Source organism: Cherax quadricarinatus, chromosome 78 (assembly GCF_038502225.1).
Source record: "Cherax quadricarinatus isolate ZL_2023a chromosome 78, ASM3850222v1, whole genome shotgun sequence".
NCBI lineage: Eukaryota > Metazoa > Arthropoda > Malacostraca > Decapoda > Parastacidae > Cherax > Cherax quadricarinatus.
This window is the reverse complement of record NC_091369.1, coordinates 1,098,081-1,111,598: the sequence shown is the minus strand read 5'-3', so window position 1 is coordinate 1,111,598 and position 13,518 is coordinate 1,098,081. Positions and strand designations below refer to the sequence as shown.

At 38.9% G+C, this 13,518-nt stretch overlaps 1 protein-coding gene across 1 annotated transcript in view; it reads right to left on the bottom strand.

The window, feature by feature from the left end:
- The window catches only part of Gpdh1 (Glycerol-3-phosphate dehydrogenase 1), a gene marked incomplete in the record, with an annotated part of 72,076 nt that overhangs the window by 24,658 nt on the left and 33,900 nt on the right, over window positions 1-13,518 (bottom strand). Inside the window, 5 exon segments of the mRNA XM_053795250.2 lie at window positions 6,454-6,546; window positions 7,672-7,778; window positions 8,678-8,800; window positions 9,039-9,146; window positions 9,278-9,390. Coding sequence (XP_053651225.1) covers window positions 6,454-6,546; window positions 7,672-7,778; window positions 8,678-8,800; window positions 9,039-9,146; window positions 9,278-9,390 — 544 coding nt within the window.

Here is a 13,518-nt window from a genome sequence, read left to right as displayed (position 1 = left end):
TGATACAGTTATATGTAAGAAGTTAGACTTGTGAATTCCTGTTCAACTCATTCCACTTCCTGAATAGTCTTACACTGAAGAGATGTTCTACCTTCTCTCTGACTCATCTGGGCAATCAGAACATACAGTATTCATGCTTTGTGTGCACTGTTTAAAAAATTATTTATTGTATAATTATTTAAAATTTTCTGTGGTTCTTAACACATGCCTCTTGGCATCCCATTTCCTTGTTGTATCACAATGTTAGTGAAGAATTTTCTTTTCGTCACCACTTCAGTTTACAGCTCTGCTCTTTTGGTCTTCCTTTTATAGTGATAAGCCTTCCTTGTTTACAAATATATATCCTTTGATGATCTTATAGTAATGTACATATGTGGTTAACATGTCTTCTCTTTTCCACCTAGTAAGAGCATATAAAATTTTTTTGACCTATCTTTATAATTTTTTTTTTAGCTCTTGGAGCCATTTTGTAGCTCATTTTTTGGGCCTGTCCACATGGTTTAAAGTGTGAATACCACATAACCTGTGTATGGTCCATAACACTAAAAATTTATCACAATCAGTTTTCTATATGTGATCTGTTAATGCTTCTCCTGTTGCCATTACATGTCACATGTTCACATTAAATTCCATCATTCATCTATCACTATTTGTGATGTATATACTGCTCTCGCTGTCCTCTCTCTCTGTATGTAATCAGGTTCAAGTTTCAGCTAAGGTCAGATATCCAGGGACTTTGTCCATAGTGTTAATCCCAGATCCAGTGTCTTGTTGGTCGAATGTGATACCGTTTTGCCTTTCCAGGGATATCAGTGAGTGATCCCAGGCTGTATGACTCACATGGTTATTTTGGCTATGGGAATGACTTTCTAAGAGAAAGACAGAGGAGTAACTAAGTCAGTGGAGACCTGGAGCATCCAGAGAGAGGCTGTAGTGGTTTTGGTGCCAGGTCCTAGGAGGTGGAATTCTGTTTGGCTGATGATCTTAAGCGAGTAGACTTCTGGTATCATCTTGTATCAATTCCCCACTGCTAGGAATATACCCATAGGTTTGGTTTCAGATGTTTTCTTTCTTTCTTTCAACACACCAGCCGTATCCCACCGAGGCAGGGTGGCCCAAAAGGAAAAACTAAAGTTTCTCCTTTTACATTTAGTAATATATACAGGAGAAGAGGTTACTAGCCCCTTGCTCCCGGCATTTTAGTCGCCTCTTACGACACGCATGGCTTACGGAGGAAGAATTCTGTTCCACTCTCCCGTGGAGATGGTTTCAGATGCGTGTTATAATACATAATGTTACTGAAATAGTGTACAGTAATTATAAATTGTAAATCACCCCCTTGTCTAGTAAGTAAATACTTAGAAATCATAACCATTTTGATTGACTCCTTTTTCCCCTTCTTTTAATTATTTTTTTATATTTCATACATCTACCCTACCTTATACACCCAAGCAATACCTAATCAGAATACTAGGGAACTGCTCCTATATGTTAGTTAAGTACCTCTACTGAGTATTAAAGAAAGGAAATACTGGTTAACTAATATCCATGGTTCAATTCCAGGCAAAGGTGAAAATGTTAGGCATGTTTCCTCATACTTGCTGCCTCTGTTCACTCAGCAGCAAGTAGGTAACTGGGTGTCAGTCGACTATTGTGGGTCGCACCCTGGGGTGTAGGAGTGTACCTTAGATAGGGCTGGGCTTTGAAATGATAACTCTTAGCCTGCAAAATTGATTTGTGTAAAAAAAATAGCTATATGCATGTGTCTATAAGGAACTGGGAATAATAGTTGAAATACAGTGAACAGGGCAAGTAAAAAGATGTATAACATCTTGCTAAAGTATATACATATATTTTTTTTACTAACACATCGGCCATTTCCCACCAAGGCAGGATGACCCGAAAAGGAAGAAACACTTTCATCATCATTCACTCCATCAATGTCTTGCCAGAGGTGTGCCTACACTACAGATATAAAATTGCAACAGTATTAAAGACTAGGGATGGCTTAGCATCCCTAATTTTTAAGGACTTCATTATCAATCTTATCCATCCTTTTGTGATCTTTGCAAGTGAGATTTCTCTCACATTATCACTCCCAGGTCCTTCACATTAATTTTTTGCACTACTGTGCTGCTAATCAGCAATATATCACAAGCTGACAGCTACAGTACTAATATTTTTATTAAGTTCAGTGAGATCAACTAGCCAGTGTATTTAGATACTTAGTGTCTCACACCTGCATTCTCACATGGTGTTCTGAGAAGTGATTTCACACATCTGCTCAAATTACCAAAGTCTAAGTGCAGGTGTTTATATTTTTATTATTTCTTTTGTATATGATGTCTATCTCAAACATTTTGATACAATTTTTATTCCTTTCAAAAAGTTATTTACATAAATTAGAAGCATTATTGGAGTAAGCACTGATCCTTGCTGTACCCCACTGGTGACGTTTTCCCCACAACATTTTTACTCATATCACTGTTTGCATTTTCATTTCAAACAATCTCTCATCTATTGCATTAATTCATTTTTATTTCTCCTATTTTGCAGTTTCCAATTTGATAAATTAGACACATGTGCAACTCTTGGGTATCTTTATTGAGGAAACGTTTCGCCACACAGTGGCTTCATCAGTCCATACGTAGGAGAAACTTGAAGAACAGGAGGAGAATGAGGTAATCAGTCCCTCAACATTCTTCGCTTGCCTAATTCTTGGGCACGACCTACTTCCACATTGAACAAATGTGACGCAACCTATGACTGCTTCACCTCTCCTGCCATACGGTTTATAAGCTGCTTCTCCGCTGATATGCCGTATTCTATTCAAGATTGATGGACTGAACACATCGACTCAAGGTTGAGGGACTGATTACCTCATTCTCCTCCTGTTCTTCAAGTTTCTCCTACGTATGGACTGATGAAGCCACTGTGTGGCGAAACGTTTCCTCAATAAAGATACCCAAGAGTTGTACATGTGTCTAATTTATCAACATGTCGGTTCTCTGAACCATTCATCTACAAATCTGTCAGACACTGCAACTTCTTGGGATCTTAATACTTAGGAATTCTTCGCTTGCCTAATTCTTGGGCACGACCTACTTCCACATTGAACAAATGTGACGCGACCTATGACTGCTGCACCTCTCCTGCCATACGGTTTATAAGCTGCTTCTCCGCTGATATGCCGTATTCTATTCAAGATTGATGGACTGAACACATCGACTCAAGGTTGAGGGACTGATTACCTCATTCTCCTCCTGTTCTTCAAGTTTCTCCTACGTATGGACTGATGAAGCCACTGTGTGGCGAAACGTTTCCTCAATAAAGATACCCAAGAGTTGCACATGTGTCTAATTTATCAACATGTCGGTTCTCTGAACCATTCTTCTACAAAGTTTCCAATTTAATCTTTAATGAATAACTTCACAGAAAATTTTTTTAGAATAAAATGCAATCTGCCTGTCAGTTTCTAAGATAAGAAGCCAGACCCATCTACTCACTCCACTTTACCCACCCTCCCACCCACTCTTTCATTGCCCACCCATATGTACTCATTCAATATATGATGCCCATCCACTCATCCACACCCATTAGCTACATGCACATTCACTCCATGCTTACCTAACTGGCTCCACCACCCACTTTTCCCTACCATGCCCACCAATACCTATACTCCCTAACATTCCCAGCCATCCACTGAATCCATAGTAGGGTAAGAGAAAATGGAGGGGAGAGATAGAGAATGAGATTGGGGAAGGGAAAGGGCTATAGGTAAAGAGAGGTACAGGGAGAAAGAATAGGGAGGCAAGGAGGCAATTATATTTCAAGATTATTCATAAAACTCTTTCTTGAAATATGCCAAGATGGGGAGGATGCTAGGGTACTGTGCTCAATCACTCACTATCCAAATACACAAGAATAGAGGAACACTGATGCAGGATTACTGGCCCATACTAGGCAGGTCCAATTCACACCCACCCAAACCCACTCATGTACCCATCCAACCTATATTTAAACTTCTAGTTGTTAGACTATTTCCTTCTAGAGAAGGAAAAAACTTAGCATTCTTGTGGATTTTTTTTTTTTTTTGCTTAGACGTACAGGTAGCGGGCAATCAAAATGGCACAATTTTTCAGAAAATACTTAGTTAATACTGTCCTGAGTATTTTAATCAGTGAAGATGTATGGTGACCAACATTAGTAGAGAAAAGACTACACACACACTACTGTTAGTAAACATCACAAGTCATTTCCTTATATACTGTATAGTTTCTCCTACATTTAACATTTATTGTTCATTATCCCTAAGTACTAATACTGCTGTAGCAGCCTTCCTTGAAACTGACAAAAAATTATCCTAATATAATTTATTTTCCCTGCAGTCTAACTCCTTATTCATACAATTCTTATTATGTATCTCAAACTTTCATAATTTTTTATAAGTTTTCCTTGGGAAAAAAATTCATAAGATTCAAATGCTCTCTCAAAGATACCTAAAATCACAAAACATTCATCCATTTTCTATATTATGAACTATATTTTCTCAAGAAACAATACTTTTGTATTATGACTTCACTTGTTGTAGCTGCTTTCATACACAATCCATGCAAAGCATTCTAACATACACAAGAGAGTATCAGAAAACAAGAACATGAACCTGTACTAATTGGTCTCATACTGTGTTGAAGTAAGGTAGTAAAACAAAACACTGCTTTCACAGGATCTTCATCACTTGAAATTTTTAAGCATAATGATTAAGGAGGGTGCAATACAATAAAACCCAAGTAATACATTTTAGTGGAATATGTGAATCATTAATATGCCTTAAATTAGTAAATTAGGATCAGTTTTTGGAAAGATGCAATTTCATTGAATATATAGCAATATTATCCAAAAGCATGTAATTTATATGAAAAATAAGCTAAATGGGGAAAAATATAATACGTACCAAACATGCTACACAGAACAGGGTTTCCCAAAAGTTCCTTTACCTGTGATTTCCATGAGATTACTGGGGAATGCCTCTTCTGATTGACTTCAAACTTTCAGTGCTGGTCTCTTGCTCAAAGGAAGATTTGCATAGTTATTAGGCTGTGTAAGTTTTAAACTATGTCATGAACCTTATTCTGCACTTTGGTATACAGAGGTAAAGGGACTTTTGGCACACCTTGTAGAATAAAATAATGCCTTACTATATGTAGGATAGCATTATAATACTGTACAATATTACATACATCACAATGTACAATATAGGCTGTACTATACACAAATTACTGTACTACAACATAAGTAGATGGTAAAGTGAAGAGGTAAGAGGTAGAAGAAACCTGAAGTCACTTTTGATCACACTAGTATTTAACTGATACAAGAGCACTAAAAAATAATGGGGCTTGGTAAAAGACCAGCCAAAGATAATGCAATTGGTAAGGAATGTAGCAACAGACGCATCAATCTCTTTCCAGTCAGCTGTAATGTCTACCCACAAGATACAGTTTTTGTGCCCTGGATTAATTAACACCAAATATTATCTACAATAAGATAATACAACATAGCATCTATACTACAGTACCCTAATACTGTATAATACCATGTATTCAGTATTGTATGTATAAAAGAAGCTCTACTGTAAACTATGTACACTAAGGTAGAATAAAATATTGAGTGGATGGTAAGCAAAACCCAGACATGCACCACAACAGCTTCAGGCTGACTAGTAGCGTACGTATCCATTATGATAGCCTAGATAAGAATGGCCTAAAGCCATAAATGATAAGAAAAATTATAAAAATATATAAGTGGATTTATGCACAGTATGGATTTTATTACTGTATGTTCTTAGCTAGGTTATCTACCATACTTGAATGTGATTACGTTTGCACATTGAATTCCCAACGAATATAATCCATTTCTTTAGATAATTCCTCATCACGTAAGAAGACTTTGCCATCACTGAATATTATGGTACTATATATAAGAACATGCTCCATCTCCAAAAAATACCTGAACACTTAGTTTTGCATTTTAAGAGGACTTATAACAATTTTAAAGGCTGAGGGACCAAACCTATTAAAAATGTATAATTAGGTTTGAGATATATCAGTAATACTGCTCATAAAAGCACCTGGAACTCTTTAGTAATACTATCATTATTGGAATGTGCTAAATCAACAAAGGGTCACACTGCTCCTGGGAAATGGAAGGGAAAAAGATTTGATCCAAGGAAAGGATAGCTCTAATTTTTTAGATAAAGAGCCCTTCACCAGCATCAAGGTAATTTCCCTAGAAGCTATAATTCTATATTACTGGGACTTTACTGTATGCAGCAGTGACTGTCCAAATACTCTAACACTCCAGATATCTAACAAAATAATACAGTTAGAGGAAAACATAGATATAACCACAATTTAAATTTTAAATCTAAAAATAATCAATAATTACAGTACTTACATGTGCTCAGGATGGTTTCGAATACAGTCAATCATTCCTGAAGGAGGAAGATCACCCGAACAAATCTGGTGAATAGCCGTGAAAAGAGGAAATCTGAAAACAAAAACAAATTCTTATCAAAGAATGTAAATAATTGAAAGCACAGACATTTTACTCAAACTTACAACAAGAATAGAAAAAATTAAAGGCAGCAGAAGAATAAGTTTCATGTGGAATACAGTGAAATAGGGGAGAAGTCCAGGAAATTACATGACATATTTACAGAAACATCTATTTTTGAGCCCCCTATAAAGTTTACTTTCACTGCATCATTACACAATGCATACTCCTTATTTACTGCTTTTACTTTGATAAAATACTTCCTAATATGCACAGCTCATTTGGATACACAATTTTCAACCACACCCCTTGTTCTCATTGCATCACTGATAATGAGCCTATTGTTTATGCCTGGTAGTATTTTGGATGTTGTGATCATATCTCCTCTCTGTTCTTCACCCCTACAGTGATGCAAGGTCTAGTTCTTGCATTCATTCCTGCAGATGATACAGTACAGTACTCAGTTTTTTGGCCTTTCGCATCTCCCAACTTCACAACTTTGTGACTGCTTGGGCTGACTTCCAATAACCATTTATCTGACCACTCTTGACGTCACTCTAAGTCTTGCAACTTTCTTTCATCCTAGTGGCATTAAGAAACAGAGAAGAGAAGCAACCCCAGAAAAGCAAATGGTACCTGAGGTGTTGATGGAAGGGGATTCCCCTTCCAAACTATAAACAATCCACTCTCTCTCCTCCTCCAGTCTCCCATACACTAAGAAGAATCTCCAATAAAGGTAAGTGTTATGCTGCTAATGTTTCATTCATCATTTCCCATTGTGTTGTTTATGTACTACATGCATATTTCATGTTAAAAAATTTTTTGTTTTAATACTTCTGGGTGTCAGGAAAGGATTAATTGTATTTACATTATTTCTTATGGGGAAAATTGATTCGTAAATCGTAAATTTTGTTTATAGTAACGGCTCCAGGAACGGATTAATTACGAAAAACGAGGGACCACTGTACGTAATAAAGATAAACAACGTATCCCTCCAAACTGCCAATGTCCCAAATGACTCCTTTAAAGTGCAGGCATTGTAGTTCTCATTTCCAGTATATAAATACTGTAATGTGAAAAATAACTATTAATGTACTGAATTCTTAACCCTAACCTTACCTATTTTCCATTTTTTTGTCCTTGAGCATAAAATTAACTTCTATTGCAGTGTAAGGTCCTTGTAGCTTTTGACCATTCAGCATTTCCTTTTCAAGTTCCAAAATTGACTGAAATATAATAAAAATATAAGATTTTTCAAAACAGGTATAATAATAGGACAACTGTACAACTAGGAGTGGACTAGAGTGGCCATGTTACTCTGCATCCATACCACCACTTAAAAGCAGTCCAGTAGCATTAACAACTACAAATAGCATGTTAGATGGCATACTTCTTCTCTCATATTAATTAGAAATTAACAAAATTTGAAAAATTTATCAAACATTTAAATTTCTTCAATAACAAAAGCAAAAGATATAAATATGCATACAATGCAAGTAATTAAAGGAGACTTGATTTATCTGTATAATATAAGCTTAGAAATATCTGGCTGTCTGGCATTTTAACCCTTAAATGGTCCAAACGTATATATACATTTTTTCAACATCTGAAAGTATGTAAAAAAATGTAGATCTTTTTTGGTTTACATTTGAAAACGTGTAAAAAAAACTTTTATCTACATTTTTTTTTTTGTTATATTTGAAAATATGTAAAAAAAAGTAGATCTACTTTTGTAGCACTACGAATTTGAACGTCGATTTCTTTGGACCGTTTAAGGGTTAAGCATAAAAGTTGCAGATATCAATTATCAGTTTGTTGCCATTTAATAATTTGCTATCACCACCAGCTTGTTGCTATCATGACCTACTTACTATCATATTGCAGAAATCTTCATCAAAATGCCATCAAAATAACTCCTTATTTCACTTTTCAAGTTATATCCCACAAAACATCCCCATCATTTACAGAAATTAAAACGCAAGAAATCCAAACTGAAATTTTTTACAGATTTTACACGTTTGGAATTACTTCAGTTCTCGATAAATTATGTTTTCTCACTTATCAATGTAAGAAGTAAATTTTAACTATGATTAAGACTTTCTTTATTTGTTCGTTAAGAATTTACCTTGCCTGTTTTCACAAATGCTTCTGCAACTCTTCTGTTTCTGCCACCATAGCAAGTAGTGATGAGGTCAGCAACACCACAGCTCTCAAAAAACGTACCTAATTTTGAACCTGGATAGAAGACCTGCAAGAGGAGAAGAATGAGTTAATTTTAATGGGTTTATAGGTGATGTGTAATTTTCTCACTTTGATTTAAAAAAAAAAAAAACTAATGGGAAAGGGCTCAACCCATATACTGTCTGGGGAATGGGAAGGGAGGGGGGGATGTAATCAGGTTTATAAAAAAAAAAAAAAAAATTCTATAACAAATCAAGTGCAAACTAGATCTTCATACCTTCTTTAGTTTCTGCAGATTTGCTTACCTCACAGAATTTAATCATTTCCATGAGTCCTAGTCTTATAATTGCAGCCTTTGTATTGTCACCATACCCAAGGCCATCCACAAACCCAGCACCTGTTGCTACAATATTCTAAAAGACAAATAACAAGCAATGAATAACAGAATTTTGCACATGGTATTGTAGCATACTTGTATCAATTATTAAGCAATTAACAAGTATTAATCTAATGAATGTAAGTGCAAAAAAATAATGTTTCTCACCTTAAGAGCTCCGCACACTTCAACTGCCTCTACATCATCAACAACAACTACTCTGAAGTAGTCAGTCTGAATAAGATCTCTGTACATCCGTCCTGCTTCAATATCACGGCATCCTGTCAGTACATATCAAAGGAGGATTGAAGAAACAAAGCACAATATAAGTTACATGAGCATTCCCTGCTTGGGATAAAAAGTCTGTAGCATAATGAAGAACCTGTTATCCTAAAATGACATCTTTTAGTGTTTACCTGGAGTTTACCTGGAGAGAGTTCCGGGGGTCAACGCCCCCGCGGCCCGGTCTGTGACCAGGCCTCCTGGTGGATCAGAACCTGATCAACCAGGCTGTTGCTGCTGGCTGCACGCAAACCAACGTACGAGCCACAGCCCGGCTGATCAGGAACTGACTTTAGGTGCTTGTCCAGTGCCAGCTTGAAGACTGCCAGGGGTCTGTTGGTAATCCCCCTTATGTGTGCTGGGAGGCAGTTAAAGTCTCGGGCCCCTGACACTTATTGTATGGTCTCTTAACGTGCTAGTGACACCCCTGCTTTTCATTGGGGGGATGGTGCATCGTCTGCCAAGTCTTTTGCTTTCGTAGCGAGTGATTTTCGTGTGCAAGTTCGGTACTAGTCCCTCTAGGATTTTCCAGGTGTATATAATCATGTATCTCTCCCACCTGCATTCCAGGGAATACAGGTTTAGGAACCTCAAGCGCTCCCAGTAATTGAGGTGTTTTATCTCCGTTATGCACGCCGTGAAAGTTCTCTGTACATTTTCTAGGTCGGCAATTTCACCTGCCTTGAAAGGTGCTGTTAGTGTGCAGCAATATTCTTGTGCTGGCAAGCCAGCACAAGCCCCTAATCAAGTGACCAAAAGCTCCACTGAGTCATCATTTACACAAGACCTGCATCAGGATAAATTTTCCTATTTCTCCTTACAGACAAAATACTGCATCCCCAAGAACCCCTTACTAAAAAAACAGGTAAGGATCACAAGGGTACCTAGCCTAAGAGCTAGACCCATAAGGGTCATACAGCTATGCTCCATATTCTATTATTAACTTCTTTATCTACGTACCGAGACCACACTTACATAAAGATATTGTTTCTATTGAACTATGAATTATAATTAAGTGCCTCTTGTAAACACAGAAGGGTGAGGCTCAAACCCATAGATAGTTAAAGAGAGATCATATATTAAGTAGCTAGTTGAAGAAAGGCTATGTTTATCATCCTTATTTTTACACAGAGTACGCAGTGAACTCTCAACTTTAAAAAACTAACAAGGGAAAGATTCCCATTAAAGCCTACTGACCATTAAATCCTAATTATGGGGATGTTTTTCTACAATCTTAACAATAATGGACAATTTTCAGATTTAACAGAATATGTTTGTTAAATGTGAAAATAAATTTACCCAGAGGACTGCAACAATGTGATGTAGTTCAGCTGGGCTTGTGAGGTCTCTGGGGAGACCTAATTTAACTAATTATATGGTCACCTTGCCTTGGCAAATGTCTGTCAGAGCCACGCCTTTTCGGCTTAAGACTGAGGTCTTTTGTTCTGGACGGCGTCAGACCTCGGCGTCAGATCAACACCATGTGTGCACACCTCATTGTGGAGGGTGCTTGGACCACCATAAAAGCCCAAGGAAGAGCATGATCAGGAGATTCGAGCGGAGCTGCTGCTTGGGTGCAGGGTTCGGGAGAAGGCTGCTGAAGTCTCTGTAGGAGACTGTTGGAGGCATTGGGCAGAGTACTGGCTTGGCGCAGTACTCGTGCTGTGTAGGTCTCGGGACATGTGGCTTAGTTCCTGTGATGAACTGCCCTCTGAACTATATTGTAAGTTATATTCATTTTGGTCAAGTTGATTGTATTCCCTGTCTCACTGCTTATGTGTACCACCCCATTTATCTAAACCACAATAATGTTCTCCTGTTTCCAAATATATTATTGTACAAGGACTTAATAATAAACTGTGTTTGAGTAGAATAGTAATATTTACTGTCCCCGTTATTTATTCTTTTATTTTTTTATTTCAAGTAGTGAGAGGGCGAGTAGGGTGGCGGGTAGAGTAATGAGAGGTGAAGGTGTAGTCACCAGTGACCTCACATTACCTACCTACCTCCGCACTCATCTCTCCTACTGCCTCGCCTGTCCCCTACCTACTGACTCCCTCCGCTTACCCCCATATTCCCGTAATCATTACCCCCCTACATGACATGGTGTCTAAGCGGTGGTGGTTCTTATTTTTATAGTAGGAACCAGTCCCATGTGCCTTATTTTTGACTGCTCGGTTATACTTATGTTATGCTACCATTTTTTTTCTTGTGTGTGTAAAGCTAAAGTAAATATCTGTATGATATTATAATCCTATTGACCTTAACTGACCTTTTTTTTTTTTTTGACCGTGGGTCTGAGTAATTGTTTGGGTGTAATATTATATTTGGAGTTGGTTGTTGGTTTGAGATAAATGGTGGAGAATATCAGTATTTGGGCGAGACTTTTGGGGGAAGCAATTACTGCCGAAATTGAATATTTACAGAGGAATGAGAAGTCACCCAGCCCGCCTTGGAAGATTCACCCACAACTGTCACCCACTGAAGAGCTGCCTATAATTATTATCCACCTGATGTGCCCAGTCACCCAGCTGATGTGCCCCAGTAGATGTATTGCTGCCCTGGTCTGTCATCTATTGTAGTGGGTGTCTGACTGTGTCACCCAGCCTGTGACCATCACCCGCGAACCGCCAGTTACCCGCAGTTGCCAGGGATGGGTGACCGCACCTGCTGTTGATGACCTGAAGTGACCTCACCTCACCTCGAGCAACTGACCATAGCCTGCTACTGCTTATGTCGGCTGCTGTGATGCTGCTGAGATGCTGTAGCCGTGCTGAGATGCTGTAGCTGTGCTGCGATGTTGTGGCCGTGCTGTGTGCTGCTGTGATGTTGAGATGCTGCAGCCGTGCTGTGATGCTAAGATGCTGGGACAGTGCTGCGATGCTGTAGCCATCTGCGATGCTGTGGCTGTGCTGTGTGCTGCTGTGATACGGCCATGCTGTGATGTTGAGATGCTGCGGTCGTGCGGTGATGTTGAGATGCTGCGGCTGTGCTGTGATGCTGGGACCGTGCTGCGATGCTGTGGCCGTGCTGTACGCTGCTGTGATACGGCCATACTGTGATGCTGAGATGCTGCCTAGCTCAAGAGGAGATGGCAGTGATGCTGCAGTGGTGTGTGAATGATTCTGGCTGGTGTGCCAGGACAGGAGAATCTACTATGAAGGAGTTTCCATCCTCAGAGATGTGGAAGGAAGTGAGCCGCGGAGATGGACTCCAGCTGCTGGGGTCAGCCTGCTTTCAAGGGCGGTATGGAGGTGTATCCTGCCTTGCTGGTTAACCTGTACGACCGGTACGCGGGGATGCCCTGCCAGCCATGAGAGACAATTAAGAGTGTGAGATGTCCCCAGCCTACTTTGACTTGCCAGAAGTGTTAAGTGTTACCTGTGTGAAATAAGGCGACCTTGGAAACGGTCCACTGATCATGGCCACCTTGTTTTATGAGGCCAGTGAATCCTAGTAGTGGCATAGGATAATGGAGGGTCTTAGCTGCGATGCCTGCCCTGTCTCGATTTTCAGATGTAGTGTGCATATGAAGTGTGCTGAAAATGTGGCCTTGGTGGTCGTGAAGTGGTCCAGTTGCAGTTACTTGAAAGAATGCAACCCGTTGGAGCAGTTTTCCATGCCAGAGAAGCCTAGAGAGGTTTGGCCCAATGGTTAACGTGCGAGGGTGACTAGCATTGGCTAGTGCATTTCTAGTAGAAGTAGGGAAGGCACTGGAGCCCGATATTTAGGTTTAAGGAGAAATGACGGGTAAGGAGGATTTGCACCAGAGAGCAACTATTATGCTGGTCAACTGCGAGGTGTACTGATTACACTGCCTTGTGGTAGATGAGAAGGTTGAGGGAAATATATGTAGTTGAATAATTTTGTATTATGTTATGTATAATTTTGTCTTTGTACTGTAATAGATTTAAGGGGTTAGGATTAAAATAGTCTAATAACTTAGGACAAATTGTCCTAGTTCTCAGATATTTTAAACAGGGGGAGAAAGGGGGATGTGATGTAGTTCAGCTGGGCTTGTGAGGTCTCTGGGGAGACCTAATTTAACTAATTATATGGTCACCTTGCCTTGGCAAATGTCTGTCAGAGCCACGCCTTTTCGGCTTAAGACTGAGGTCTTTTGTTCT